General features: G+C 35.0%; 3 protein-coding genes and 1 long non-coding RNA gene across 6 annotated transcripts; 2 read left to right on the top strand and 2 right to left on the bottom strand.

Annotated features, from left to right (window-relative positions):
- The first annotated feature begins 714 nt into the window (after nt 1-714).
- Nucleotides 715-3586, top strand: LOC116778563 (uncharacterized). The gene is made up of 5 exons (XM_061525961.1): nt 715-824; nt 910-1543; nt 2029-2174; nt 3098-3241; nt 3311-3586. The coding sequence occupies exons 1-5, from the start codon at nt 797-799 to the stop codon at nt 3391-3393; spliced, it is 1035 nt and encodes a 344-aa protein (XP_061381945.1). The 5' UTR covers nt 715-796; the 3' UTR covers nt 3394-3586.
- Nucleotides 3587-4846: 1260 nt separating this feature from the next.
- LOC133319875 (uncharacterized) lies at nt 4847-5341 on the top strand. The gene is made up of 2 exons (XR_009753344.1): nt 4847-4996; nt 5066-5341. It is a non-coding gene; the product is annotated as an uncharacterized LOC133319875 (long non-coding RNA).
- Nucleotides 5342-9055: 3714 nt separating this feature from the next.
- LOC116778403 (uncharacterized) lies at nt 9056-10740 on the bottom strand. Of its 3 annotated transcripts, none has more exons than XM_032672396.2 (2): nt 10630-10740; nt 9056-10245 (listed from the first exon to the last, which is right to left on the bottom strand). In XM_032672396.2, the coding sequence occupies exons 1-2, from the start codon at nt 10658-10660 to the stop codon at nt 9089-9091; spliced, it is 1188 nt and encodes a 395-aa protein (XP_032528287.2). In that variant the 5' UTR covers nt 10661-10740; the 3' UTR covers nt 9056-9088. The 3 variants fall into 3 exon arrangements, with proteins under 3 accessions (XP_032528287.2, XP_032528288.2, XP_061381818.1); XM_032672397.2 differs by lacking the exon at nt 10630-10740 and adding an exon at nt 10441-10623; XM_061525834.1 differs by lacking the exon at nt 10630-10740 and adding an exon at nt 10492-10623.
- Nucleotides 10741-11352: 612 nt separating this feature from the next.
- Nucleotides 11353-14730, bottom strand: LOC116778356 (PBAN-type neuropeptides-like). Its single transcript, XM_032672343.2, has 6 exons — nt 14607-14730; nt 14216-14316; nt 13518-13612; nt 12299-12443; nt 11941-12041; nt 11353-11580 (listed from the first exon to the last, which is right to left on the bottom strand). Exons 1-6 carry the CDS (start codon nt 14685-14687, stop codon nt 11519-11521), a joined length of 585 nt encoding a protein of 194 aa, XP_032528234.2. The 5' UTR covers nt 14688-14730; the 3' UTR covers nt 11353-11518.
- Nucleotides 14731-15026: the final 296 nt, after the last annotated feature.

Raw genomic sequence — 15026 nt, 5'->3', positions numbered from 1 at the left:
TTCGCGTGTTTTATTCATTTAAACGTAACTAATATTTTTCAGCAACCGTGATCACGGTTGCCGAAAAGTAACCGCAACGTCGGGAGTATGTAGTTTTTTACAAATATAAATCACGCGTAGTTTATCCGAAAAATATTAGTTTCGTTTAAATAAGCTGAAATTTCTGGAACGTAATGATTCTCTTGACGAAATCAATTATAAAATTATAGGGGATCGTTAGGACCAATACGCGTAGGTTTAGTGTTAAAATTTATATGTAAGCGTTATGGCAGACAATATTTGAAGTAATATAATTATGTTTTGTTCCTACCTAAATTCAAATCGCGTCGGAGATGACGAGAATGTTTCGATCTTGCACGCCATAACTTCTATTCAATTCTGTCTATCAAAACATATGACATAGCAAATTAGTTCAAATATCATGATATAACGAAGGGCGCGGGTCCACAGACCATTCTTCAGATATTCATTAATCATGACGCCAGTCTTTTTTTACACTAAGGCTTCATTCGCACTGGAATCGTGGAATATTCTGCCAATGTCAACGTGTCTTCAGTCCTGCGACTCCTCTCGTCTTTGCCATTAAATATGCTATTTCCCGTTAAGTAGCAGTGACCAAAGAAGCTTTGACATTGTTTTTCTACGCTTTTTAATTAATACGACGAAAATTTATAATCAATGGTAGCTCAATATTTTGAAAATATTACCAGCTAGTTATTAATGCTTTGTTTACGTATGGTTGGTTGAACTTTTAATCAGATTTAGTACCGTTAAGTTAAAATAGAAGTGGCCGACGATGTTTGTGTTGGTAAACCTACTTTTGGGTGAGTGATGTTTTACTAAAAAGTTTTTATATAGTATATTTATGTAATTGTATATTTTAATTTAAAAATTACTTATCTGTCTCAGTCCAATTTATTTATGAATCAAATTGCGTTACACCCGTGACGTTGAGCCAAAGAGAAAGGATAAGTATATTGAGGGACGAACTTAAAAAGGAGATACGTAACGTAGCCGGCGCCGCGGATGACGACACCACTGATGAAGAAGAAGATTATTTGGAATCCCAAAAGATGCCAATAACACCGATAATGGAAGAAGACAAGAGTGAAGATAAATATAATATACCTCCCGACCTAACCTCAATGACAATGTCAACGTCAAAATTAGCGCCAAAGTCAAGAGTACCGTCAAAGTACATGTCAAAATCAATTACCGATTTGACAGCTACGTCAGCATCAAAACCGGTAATAAGTGACGTCAAAATTGACAATAGGCCAGAAACTAAAAAGAAAGAGAGAATAGAAATCGACAATAGGAACTCAAGCCTGCGCTCGAAAAACCGAACTGTGATCGAACATAAAAAGTTCCACGTCCGGAAACCGATAGAAATATTTTATAGACGTTTCTCTTACCAGGAGCTCACAGATAATCCGTCAGAATGGGTGCACTGTCAAGACATGATCACACCGTACTTGACTGGGACTAAGACAGACATAACACATCCAAAGAGGTTGGCCGCCAATGATCCGATAGTAATGAGGTACGTAAATAATTACAACTAACTGGCACTGGGAATTGTTGTTATGTATTTTTTACTTTATCTTATATGTTTATGAAGATACGAGTATCAAGCCAATAGAATCTGTCAAAGCTACTGACGTTTATAACTAGGAATCAGCCCCGGCTTCGCACGGGCTCGTTACAAAAAATATATAACAGCCTATTTAATTTTGACAATTATTAAACTTACATTATGATAACTTTCGAATGGTACGCCTACGGTGACAGACAGACAGACGCGGCGAGGGACTTTGTTTTATAATATATATTGATTGATATACATAGTTTTCAGTAATGTGAGGATTTAAATTGATAGTATAAAATAGATTGATTGACGAAAGAAAGTCTCGAACCCGCACCGTCTGGGATACCCAGTCCCAGCCACTTTTTCAACTGCGCTATCGCCTCCTATAACATTATGAGTTGAACATGCTTCAATATTTAAAAAAATATACTTTTCTTTAGATTTATGCAGTTGTTGAAAGTGGACACAACTAATTACGGCCGAGATGACATATATTCAATATTATATCAAATAAACAACTTACAACTCCGACTGTTCCAATGGGATCTCACGCCGCTGAACATGCTGTTGGACGCTATCATAAAAGGTAATTATCGCAATCTATCACTAATCATGAATGTAATTTTTGACTGAACTTAATGTATATATAATAAGGATTTTGTTAGTTTGTTTGTCTCTTTCTCTCTCTCTCTCTCTCTCAGTCTCTCAGTCTCTTATCAGTCGGATAACGAGTTTCAACTTATAATTTATAGTATCGACACGATCCAAACTTTAAGACAGATTTACCATCACACATAACACATAACGATATATATATTTTTAATGTTACTTCTCATAGACGTTAAATATTGTACCGTTTATTTTATACAAGAATCTTGTTTATGTTCAGCACAACAATAATAATAAATTCCTGTGACATTCTAAAGCTATGTCAAAATTAAGAATATGATAGTTTTTTTTTTTCTGGGATTAAAATTCCTGAACGCGGCCCGGCTTTAAATCCGCAATATTCGGGATATCGCCAATATATGACTAGCCAATTAATGTGGTCATATATTTTCCATATAAATTTTAAAATTAATTATTACCACAAAATAATATTAAAATTATAACCATAAATACTTTTAGAAAGCAAACATGAGTCGTAATTAATAATCACGTAGGTACTCGCCAGGCTTCGAACCCGCGCCCTCGTGCATGAGCCTACCTTTTATACCTTTAACCTCTAGGCCACAGCAACTCTGACTTACTCCAATATTAATGATATCTAAGATTTTCGCGAGTTTTATTCATTTAAATGAAACTAGTATTTTTCGGATAAACTACGAGTGATTTATTTTTCTCGTCTCGTCTCGTCCGCTCGTGATCACGGTTGCTGAAAAGTAACCGAAACGTCGGGATTATGTAGTTTTTTTACAAAAATAAACCACGCGTAGTTCATCCGAAAAATACTAGTTACTCCAATATTCCTTACAAATGATAAAACATAGCCTATTCCTATTCTTAAAGATCAGTGGCACACTTTCGGCAGACTGAAGGTTGGTATTCGCGAAATTTTCAAGAATTGGCGCATGGACATAACTAACATTACAAATTTGCTCAAGCAAACCAGGATATTCAGACCCCCGTGTATACAAATATCCAAATACGACGGTACGTTGGACTTGGGGAAATGAATTTAAGACAACAAATATGTTTACATAAATGTTAATTACCGTCTAGGTTCAACGAAAGCGCCTCGGGTGACGACTTACACTAAGAGAACGGTTGTGACTCGCTGTGAGGAGGAGGACGACGACTGCTAGGAATGTCTTTTGTATTACAAACCAGTATGACTATTCTGAGTTTGAATCACACTACAGACGGAGCGTTAATAGTTTTTTATTCTTAAATCATCTCGCATATTAAAGAAACGGCAGACGCTTCGTATGTAGTAAAACTTATACTAAGCTTACAGATTCATTGAAATAAATGGTAATATTGTTAACAAATTAAGAATATGTTTACTGTTTCACAAAGAAAGTTTATTTCCTAAGTTCGAGTAATAACTATCACGTATAAGTTATACACGCTGTGACTGTCAGTGTGCCAGTTGACGCGGTAAATGCATTAACGTTTACAATAACGTAAATCGTCGGTGTTTGGATAGAAGTAGATTTTTACCGACTTCAAAAATAGTAGAACTTATCGTTTTATACTTTATATGTATTTTTTTTTGTTTCCTTGATTTTTGTCCCAACTTGTCCTAAACAAAGTTACCGTATATCATACTAAGTTACTCTAAATCTAACAATTCCAACTCGTTTCGTATTTTCACTTACATTTAATAGAAATGGTTTAAAACATTAATCAAAGATTCTTAATTTTTAAATATTTTTTTTATATTATATCTGTCGGATTTAATATCACATAGTCGTTTTTAAAAAACTGATGTCACAAATGCCTTTCTTCTGAGCTGTCGTCAACCTCTCCGGCTTTTGTAAGACGCCAAGTAAACCTTTTTACGAATCCTTTATTTCGAAGAGGTCCGACCCCTACAACGTCTCGAGCGAGACTGTTTTCATTCTGTACGCTCGCCTCTATTTATACCAACCGACGTTAAATATTGTACCGTTTATTTTATACAAGAATTTTGTTTATGTTCAGCACAACAATAATAATAAATTCCTGTGACATTCTAAAGCTATGTCAAAATAAAGAATATGATAGTTTTTTTTTTTTCTGGGAATAAAATTCCTGAACGCGGCCCGGCTTTAAACCCGCAATATTCCGGATATCGCCAATATATGACTAGCCAATTAATGTGGTTATATATTTTCCATAGAAATTTTAAATTAAATAATTACCAGAAAATTATATTAAAATTATAACTATAAATACTTTTAGAAAGCAAACATGAGTCGTAATTAAAAATCACGTAGGTACTCGCCAGGCTTCGAACCCGCGCCCTCGTGCATGAGCCTACCTTTTATACCTTTAACCTCTAGGCCACAGCAACTCTGACTTACTCCAATATTAATGAGATCTAAGATTTTCGCGAGTTTTATTCATTTAAATGAAACTAGTATTTTTCGGATAAACTACGAGTGATTTATTTTTCTCATCTCGTCTCGTCCGCCCGTGATCACGGTTGCAAAGTAACCGTAACGTCGGGAGTATGTAGTTATTTTACAAAAATAAACCACGCGTAGTTCATCCGAAAAATACTAGTTACTCCAATATTCTTTGCAAATGATAAAACATACCCTGTTCCTATTCTTAAAGATCAGTGGCACACTTTCGGCAGACTGAAGGTTGGTATTCGCGAAATTTTCAAGAATTGGCGCATGGACATAACTAACATTACAAATTTGCTCAAGCAAACCAGGATATTCAGACCCCCGTGTATACAAATATCCAAATACGACGGTACGTTGGACTTGGGAAAATGAATTTAAGATAACAAATATGTTTGCCTAAATGTTAATTACCGTCTAGGTTCAACGAAAGCGCCTCGGGTGACGACTTACACTAAGAGAACGGTTGTGACTCGCTGTGAAGACGAGGACGACGACTGCTAGGAACGTCTTTTGTATTACAAACCAGTATGACTATTCTGAGTTTGAATCACACTACAGACGGAGCGTTAATAGTTTTTTATTCTTAAATCATCTCACATATTAAAGAAACGGCAGACGCTTCGTATGTAGTAAAACTTATACTAAGCTTACAGATTCATTGAAATAAATGGTAATATTGTTAACAAATTAAGAATATGTTTACTGTTTCACAAAGAAAGTTCATTTCCTAAGTTCGAGTAATAACTATCACGTATAAGTGATACACGCTGTGACTGTCAGTGTGCCTGTTGACGTGGTCAACGCCTTAACGTTTACAATAACGTAAATCGTCGGTGTTTGGATAGAAGTAGATTTTTACCGACTTCAAAAATAGTAGAACTTATCGTTTTATACTTTATATGTATTATTTTTTTGTTTCCTTGATTTTTGTCCCAACTTATCCTAAACAAAGTTACCGTATATCATACTAGGTTACTCTAAATGTAACAATTCCAACTCGTTTCGTATTTTCACTTAGATTTGATGGAAATGGTTTAAAACATTAATCAAAGATTCTTAATTTTAAATAATTTTTATTTTATTTTATGTGTCGGATTTAATATCACATAGTCGTTTTTAAAAAACTGACGTCACAAATGCCTTTCTTCTGAACTGTCGTCAACCTCTCCGGCTTTTGTAAGACGCCACGTAAACCTTTTTACGAATCCTTGATTTCTAAGAGGTCCGACCCCTACAACGTCTCGAGCGAGACTGTTTTCATTCTGTGCGCTCGCCTCTATTTATACCAACCGACGCTCATTGTTGTGACTACACTTGCTCAGGTGACTACGCAGGTGACACCTGATAATCTTAACCATCAATAATTATTAATTACGTTAATAAAATCTATATTATATATCTATATGATATATCTACTTTATGTTAGCAAACTATAAAAAAATAAATAATATCAAATCATAATTGTTGACTTTTTTTTACACGTAAAATTTTATTTTCACGCATAATCAAACACGGATATCACCAACGAGTTTGTTAAATTAAATAACCTTAAATAAAAATATTAATTTATTGTTTATTAATAAGACAAAACATAAAATGATCAACAGTTTGTTTCATACTATTAAATTTACTTTCCATACACTTGTTTGGGAACTTAAATTGAAATAAAATTCTGAAACCTTATAAAACTACAGGAAAATAACTTTAACTATATGTACCTTAATCAAAATTACAACCAAGTATATCATTTTCATTTAATTTTTAATATCTCTTAACCTCTCATGATTTCGTAATGACTTACACCGGGTTTACGAGTTTCATCAGTCACATGTGCTAAACCAACCTCTTCTTGCCAGGCCTTCCACTAAATTTCCCTTCTAATAGCCGCTTTCTGTCATCAAAAGCAAATATTATCCTCTTATTGCCACGCACATCAAACCGCGGGGGTATCTCGGTGTATCGGACTATATTTTTCATTGATAAAGGTTTGAGGCCCTTATCCGTGTAAATGTATTGGCTGACCGCGCCCCAGGGATTGACCTCTAACGGTACACGGATCACAATATCCTGTCCTAATACGGAGACGAAAAATAATGAATATATAGAAATCTTTAAAAGCATTTTATTTTACTCTAATAACAATTTCAATTGAAGTGTTTTACAAGCGAAGTAAAGTTATGAATAATCACGCTTCAATACCAAGGATAATAAATTTTTATACTTTAGGATTTTGCCTCTGGATTTGCCTGTGTTATGTTTTTGCTGTATTCAAATTTCAGAAATCTTTATAGTATAAGATTCAGAAAAAGTAATAAATAGTGTTCTTGATTTACATGTTCATCAACCGTCAGCGCCATCTATCGCGTGTCGCGTTACTTCACAATACACCTGTCATGAAGCGTTCCAGGGGCTACACGGACTGAAGATACATTATATACTATGTGCTATTATAATGTGTGACATATATTATTGTAGAATTTATGTCAAAGTTATAATAACATTATATTTAGAGGTGTTAATTAAATCAAATGGGAGTATTCAGAATCAGAATAGCTATTCAAAGAGCCACAGTTACTTTTTTCGACTTGACTGTAGCTGTTAGCCCTGTTGGTTACAGCGTCACCGGGAGGGGTGGGTGGCCCGATGGGACCAACCCGTCTAATTCGGGCCCGAGGGAGGGGTTTCGTCCCAAGGGTGCCTCTAAGAGGCCGGACCTCAGCTTAGGACGTCGTTGAAGAGGAAGATGACATCGGATGATGGGATTGTACGACGCTCTCCGACGGCAGAACGCCAGGGCGACGTCTAAGAAACGGGACCTCTTGTCTTGGTGTGTCTTGAGGACATTTTGTGTACTATCGGCCATGAGGACAGTCACTGGGGGATTTATTTAAATTATTTCTTCTACTTTCATCCACAGATATAATTTGATGGTATCCCCTACGAAGAGTTTAGGATTGAAACGGAAATTATGTTTCAGTGCGTGTGACGTGTGAGATGTCATTGTTTTTATGCTAAAAGGGGCAAACGAGCAGACGGTGTGCCTGATGGAGGTAGCCAATGACATCCGCAACATAGCTTCGCTCATGCCTTACTACCCTCGATTAAGGAAGAGGGAGAGGACAGTGTGGAAATGGGAAATGTGCTTTGATTGTAATTTTTAATATTGTTTAGTTATTTTGCGTATTAAATTCCATTATATATATACACATATATATTTATCTTTAGACTCGCATCTGTGTGATTCCACAGTTGGCATCACATTATATACGGAGCGTTTTTAGTCTGTACGTGAATACTATAATGTAGGAAGTCAAAAGTTAGCATTGTGAAAGCTATTGTCTATAGAGTATAATTCTACTGTGACGGCCATTACATATATATATGCATATATATGTGCGTGCCTTCTATTCAGAGACGAGACGAAACCTCTAAGCATTCAATGGATTTACCGCGCTGGTGCCGGGTCCATCGCGTTGCAGGGAGAGGAGCTTTAAAAGAACCTACTAGGGCTGCCTTCGAAGTACGTTCCAAGAACGAATTGATGTGAGTTCTGGACAGGCCCAAGTCTTTTAGCAGGTTGTAGAGAGATTTAGCCGTTATACCTCTCGCTCCCACTTCTACCGCGTATAAATCCACGACGAACCTATTTCGAGTGAGTTCGTTTGTGAGCTCATAATATTTGTTGACCTCGATGGTATGGTCTTTGGGGACGTTGGTTTCCCAAGGAACCGTAAGCTCTATCATCACAACGCGCTTTAAGATTCGCGAATACATAAATATGTCTGGTCTGGAGGCGGACGCACAAATATTGCTGTCATTTATGTGAAATTTTTCAAGAACCTATTTAATTTTTTCTATATTACCTTCAGATAACAATTATATTACGGAGACCCAACACTTCTAAGTAGCTAAAACATGTTCATAGACGAAGTTGAAATTCAGAGCTGACATGAATAAGCAAAATTTTTAAGATCTATTACCAAAAAACGAAACAATGTTAATTTAGTCTGAGATTTTGTCTGATAAATTAATTGTGGGTTTTTAACACATTTTATTATTTTATATTTCTGACACTCAAGTGAAAATTTCTTTGACTTCAGTGATTTAATATAATTAATGGTGGCTGATTGATATATATATATACCTACACCTTGAAGGGACATGGAACCAGCTCGATTGATTTTACCATATACTTAACATCTAAATGACCTGACCTTACCACTGTTACAAACTAACCACAGACAGTATTACGTTTCCGGTTTGTCACATATTAAAGTTGAAACGTCGCGTCGTTAGAATTAGGAATAAAAAACTCATCGTTTGTGTAGTTTAGAATGAAAAACACGTAGTAAAGCTTCAGTCATGTTTAGCATATAATCGTAGTTAAATGACCAAAAAAATATTAGCCTAATAGGAAAATATCTTTAATAATTCTCAAAGGTTACAATAATCTCACTTTCCTATTGATGCTTGCGGGGGGATTCCCGTAATACCTAATCTCCTCCCTCTCCCTGTCCTTCGCTGGTAGTGGTTCGTCGAAGTTATATCTCTCCACAACGTTGGGAATTCTGTCTATATAGTTGGGTGTGACTATAGTGTATAGCTCCCTTTTGGGTATACTAGTCCCCTTTTTTACTTTCCTAGTCCTATCTTTAGGGTCCGCTAGTATAAGGGTGTCATTGGCTTCGTCTGATTTCTGTAATTCCTTGCTGTTGTACCTCTTTTCGCTGAATCTAACTCGTCTTGTTATTTGTCTATTCTGCTGTACTTTAAATCTCTTGTTACCTTCATAGTTTTCTGTACGTGTTTCAGCCTTAGTCGTTTCGTCGCTGGCGTACACGTTTTTCTTGTTTGGTATTTTGTAATCCTCGTAACTATCTTGTTTCATTAAGTCAATTTTTTTAAACATATCGCTTTGTGTCACTATTTCGTAATCCTGTTCCGTTTTCTTAGTTACCAATCTACTTTTATGTGAGAGTTTTACTGTATCGGACACTTCTTCCATTGCGTCAGCGTACTCAGTCGCTTGGGTTGTTAGTTTTATTATTTTCGGTTCAGCATCTTGTTTCGCTTGTTTCTCCGTAATATCCTCATATTCTACATCATCATAAGCATTTTCCTCACCAACTACATCTCTTTTCGGTTGTTCTGATGTTGGTTTATAAAATTTATCAACGATCTTACCATCGACGCCATTTTGTATGACTTCGTCTTTTTCTTTAATATCACTAAATCTGTCCTCATTCTGATTCTTGTGTTTAAGATATTTATTTTTGAGCTCTTCCTCTAGTCTCTTCTTGACTCTCTCTACGAGCTCGTCGAAGTCAACCTTCGTTTCTTGGATGCTGTAAACCTTTTTCTGGTGATAGTCCTTGCCCTTTAAGTATGGCTGGCCGACGGATGAAGCGTCGCTCTCCTCGTAGCCGCTGTTGTCATAGCTCGCTTCAGACTTAACGAAATCTTGATTAGTCACCATCTTAACGAGCTTGCTTGCGAAGTTTTGTGGCACAAGTTTCTCGGCGATCGTTCGGAAATCATTTAAATTAGCGGCAATCAGCAGATAACTGTTTATTAATTTTATGAAAATGAAGAAATAACCTGAAATAGACGATAAATATATAATATATATATAAATAAGGTGATTAATTTTGAAAAACTTTTGTATTATAATATAATTAATTAATGATAGAAATTTAGCAAATCGATAGATCTGTTTAATGATTTCAAATAAATATTATCGAGAGCTTTTATTCTAATTTTTTTTCCTATTACTTTCCAAAGAAACTCGCTTACTTGCGTCCGTTTGTCTGTACGTAAATCTCGTTTCAATTGAAACGGTCTTACCAGCTTTCACAGATCATAATTAATTGCGTATACTTAGTATTGGATTCTATATTTTTAATCCTTCATAACTATCCGTTAATAATATGAAAATGTATAACTAAATTTTTTTTTCTCCAGTTTAACGTGTTCATAACTCACCGACGCGCAGTAAGTCTGATAAGGATTTCATTTTAGGATGTGATTGAAATTTAACTGAACTCTTAACTGCATTTTTTACTGCTGGTAACTCGAACACAGCGAATTATATGGGGCGTACAAATATTTGAGATTATAACACCGAGGGAGTTATATAAATGTCTGTCGGATTGTCTCGTTACGATTAACGATGGACTGGCTGTGCTCTGAAATAAAGCTAATACGAGTTATTCTTTATTATACCAGCTATCTGCTCGTGAAAGTTTAATTGAAATAGGTCCAGCCGTTTCGTAGATATGACAGAACAAACGGGGAGACATTCTAATTTTTTTTATATATGTACAGTGTATGTCTGATACGTTTAGTAAAAAGCTGATATTATAATGTTATACAGACAATACTATATATATATATATATATATATTGCGTAGACTGTATACAAGCTGTGCCCGTGACTCCGCACACTTTGTATCCGGTATAATAAATATTGATTTTCTTTAAAATATTCTTCGTAATTAACATTTTGAAATGACAACAACGTTTGGTGGAAATTAAAAAAAAAACCTTTGTGTTTTTAAACCGACGAAAGTTAGAAACTCAAATCTGTTAAACTTTACGAGATAAACGTGAGTTGACAGACGGACAGACATGTAACGCGTAATTTTATTGTACTACGTGGTTTTGTGTGTTTGTCCTTCACATAGAAACTACTGAATTGATTTCATTAACACCAGGTGGTTATAAAAAAAATTGTATTGTGAACTAAAGAGTATCTTAACACACTCATACCTAAGGGATATTATTAAATGATAAACGTATCGTATGTGATATTTTATTGACTAGCACCGTCACACGACTTTGTCCAGAACATTAATGTGGTTAAGCATAGTGTTTACTTCGAGTTAGTGCCATTAACACTTCGCGCGACGCGAACTCGCTCTTCCGGGTACAGTTCTGAAAGAGACGGCGGAAATGTGTGCTATATATATATATAACATACTTATAAGGTATAACATACAAAACTATACAAAATGTAGTGAATTTGTATGAAATAAAGTATGTCATAGTTTAGAGCGTTAATAGTCTTTCATTCATGAATCTAAATAGTATTTACGTATTATTGTATGAGAAACGTGGAACGCTTCGTATGCACTGAAAACTCGTACTAAGCAAGACTTTAAATGCATGTTGTATATATGAAGCATAAAATTTTTTTTTTTTATATTTTATATATATAATTAGTTTTAATTATCAAGAATTTTATATATATTGATGTTCAACAACTGTTCTAGATACAACTAGGAACATAAATACCGTATAGTTCTCTTCCGAGTCGGGGCGAGAAATTATAATTTCTGCCGAGTCTTGGCGAGAAGTAGCTCGGCCGGCGGTTCGCGGCGATCGCGTCTTGAATACTGGAAATATAATTATATATATATATACAATCAAAGAGTTGTTTGTACGTTGATTTAGGAAGTACTGATCTTAACATGGGTTTTATTGATTGTACTAAATACGTATAGTTTGAAGTCACACGCACAAAGCTATCGAATTATCGTGTGAGATTTATTTAATAGTTTACTAACTGTGTTTAGTTCTGAATGCAGACCCATTGTAAGATATATATATATATATAATTAATAGTAGTGTCGTTGTCTAGTCTGGTTCTCACCTGTCTTCATCAGACGACGTGGTCGGGGTCCTCTCTGGAAGCTTTCTCCCTAACCGTGGGGTGAAATCAATGTTTCCAGCCATCCTTTCACTGTACTGATCCAACGCTCTCCCCAGTTTTGGGGTAAATATCACTTTTTTTATAACTGCAAATATATGTCTGTTGTGATTCGTCTTAGAGAGGACAAAGTTAACAATAAAAATATGACATATTTCTATGAATTGTTGAATAGAAATCTTTCAATTATTCTATATTATATGTTGTTTATAAAATGGGTAGTGCCTTATAATTATTGGAAGAAGCGAGCGGAATATATACTGGAGAATCAGGTCATTCATCCACGGAGACGATCTCGGCGACCGGATGTACGATCTGGTAGAGGTTTTTTGTGCGATAGCCCATAGCTGGGTTGATGTTTATCAAAAAACAACTTATATCGGACCATCAATTTCAATGTCAGTTCCGGAAAGCCTATGTCCAAAGAAACAAGTTCGGCACCGACACGCTGAGGTCGCGTTACTCAACTTGCACTGGGAGCTTTTACGAGCGGCGTGAAAAAATGGGAAGGAAAAAATATATATATATAATCATCTCCAAAAAGCTATCTAAATTTTACACAGGATTCCCAATATAAAATAATTTATTATTGAGTTCCTGTATAAGAAAAACTTAAAAAAATCGCCGTTAAAATTACATTACTAGCTACAGTTATCAATGAGAAGTGCTTCAGTTATGACTAAATATAACTTCAATGTCCATTCAATGAATGAAAATTAATTATTTATGTGTAATTTCAAAATAAAAAAGACGTCGTGGCCCGGAGGTTAAAGGGACGCCTCTCACGTGAGGGCGCGGGTTCGGAACCTGGCGAGTACCAATGTGATCTTTTCCGAGTCATATGTACTTTCTAAGAGTATTCAGACACCACTGACGGACGGTGAAGGAAAACATCGTGAGGAAACCTGGTCTTATAATTTCAAATTATAAGTTTGAAATCGCCAACCCGTCTTGAGCGAGCGTGGTGATTAATGCTCTAACCTCTCCATGTGAGAAGAGGCCTTGCTCAGCAGTGGGCTCCAATAGGCTGATGATGATGATAATGAATTACAAAATAATATTGAAGTTGCTCACAAGGACTTTGTTTAATATTTAAACATTTATCTGTTTGTTTGTTCGGAGTAATGCTGTATTTAGTTATATATTAAAGTGTCCTCGTTACCTTTCTGCGGCGCGTCCGCTTGCATCTGATATGACATTTGGTCGTAATAGTACTTCAAAGCTTCGGCCGCTTCGAGCAACCTTACGAATGTTTGGCTGAAATAAGTTTCGCAGTATAAATTTACCTTAACTATATGTATTATAAAATCTTTAATATCAGTGCACGCTGTTTGTGAAAACGTGACACGAGACGTTTGAAGTTGTTAGCGTGAACTAAGATTAAGTTTTGATTAAATAGATACTGATGCTAAAAAGGAACATTAGTTTTTACAAAAAAAACCTGACGTTAATTTTGTTTTTAATGAAAAGTTCTTTTGATTGAAACTCTTATATACTTTTCCTTATATTTGGGATAAAAAAATGATGATGTTTCTTCAACACAATCGTCACTTAAGAGGGTGATACGACATCAAAAGATCGGTCGGATATTGATGACGAAAGTCATTGAATACATCTTTATTTTACCATAAAATTACAAAAATATAAATAAATTAATAAAAAATATATATAAGATATTGTAACAATAAAATCTCACACACAATAAAGTTGTTATGTCATATCTCAGTAATGTTATCCGTGGACTGGGTCTGTGATAGCTTTAATGTGTTATTTTTATGAGAATTATTTTGGTACAACTTAATATGCGAGACGAAGATAGATTAATTGTTTTTGGGGTTAAGGATTACGTGGTATTTATACCTATTACTGTCGTCTAGGAGCTGCAATGACCTCTTTCCTAGGCGCGGACCGAACCAGACACCGCCTCTGTCACTGTGAGCACCACGATCTAAGTTGTCATCCTGATAACATACGTACACATAGATAACTATAGATTCTTAGATGAAACCATAGATTATATAATTAATTTCATTAATAAATAATATTTTAAATAGCTAGTATTTTGTCCACCGAAACTCGGAGTAACATAAAATCGCGGAACAAAAATCACGATCACTCTCACGTAACACTCGTTAAAAGTAACAGTTTAGTTCTGAATATACAGAAAAAATAAAAATAATGCAATTATTTTGATCGGACACGTAAAAAAACGGCCAAAATACAGTGCGGAATCTATCTTTGAGTAATATACCTTCATGTCACTGGCCCCAATCAGATGTAGGGTGAACAGAAGAATTGTGAAGGATAACAAGAAGTACCAAATACAACCCATGTTCCTGGCTCCGGATCCTCGGAACTGATGCTGTTAGCACAGCTTCTTGTTCTTATATATCTTGGCTGATAGAAAATTTATGGTAATGCTCTCTGAGTAGGGTGAAATTGACATAGGAATAAATAAATTTCTTTGGTCAAATTAGATATGTAGTATTAGATTGTAGTATATATACATATATATATATATATATATACATGTTTATATTTTATATATATATGTTTATATACATCTGTGATTGAAACGAATTGGTACACACATAAATAAAAATTTTATATTAAAAATCAAAATTACCATAAAAAATCGTATAACCAAATATTATACGAGGCTTAGTTTAAA

Source organism: Danaus plexippus, chromosome 31 (genome assembly GCF_018135715.1).
Source record: "Danaus plexippus chromosome 31, MEX_DaPlex, whole genome shotgun sequence".
Taxonomy (NCBI): Eukaryota; Metazoa; Arthropoda; class Insecta; order Lepidoptera; family Nymphalidae; genus Danaus; species Danaus plexippus.
The sequence above is the reverse complement of the archived record's forward strand: the minus strand, read 5'-3'. Positions and strand labels throughout refer to the sequence as shown.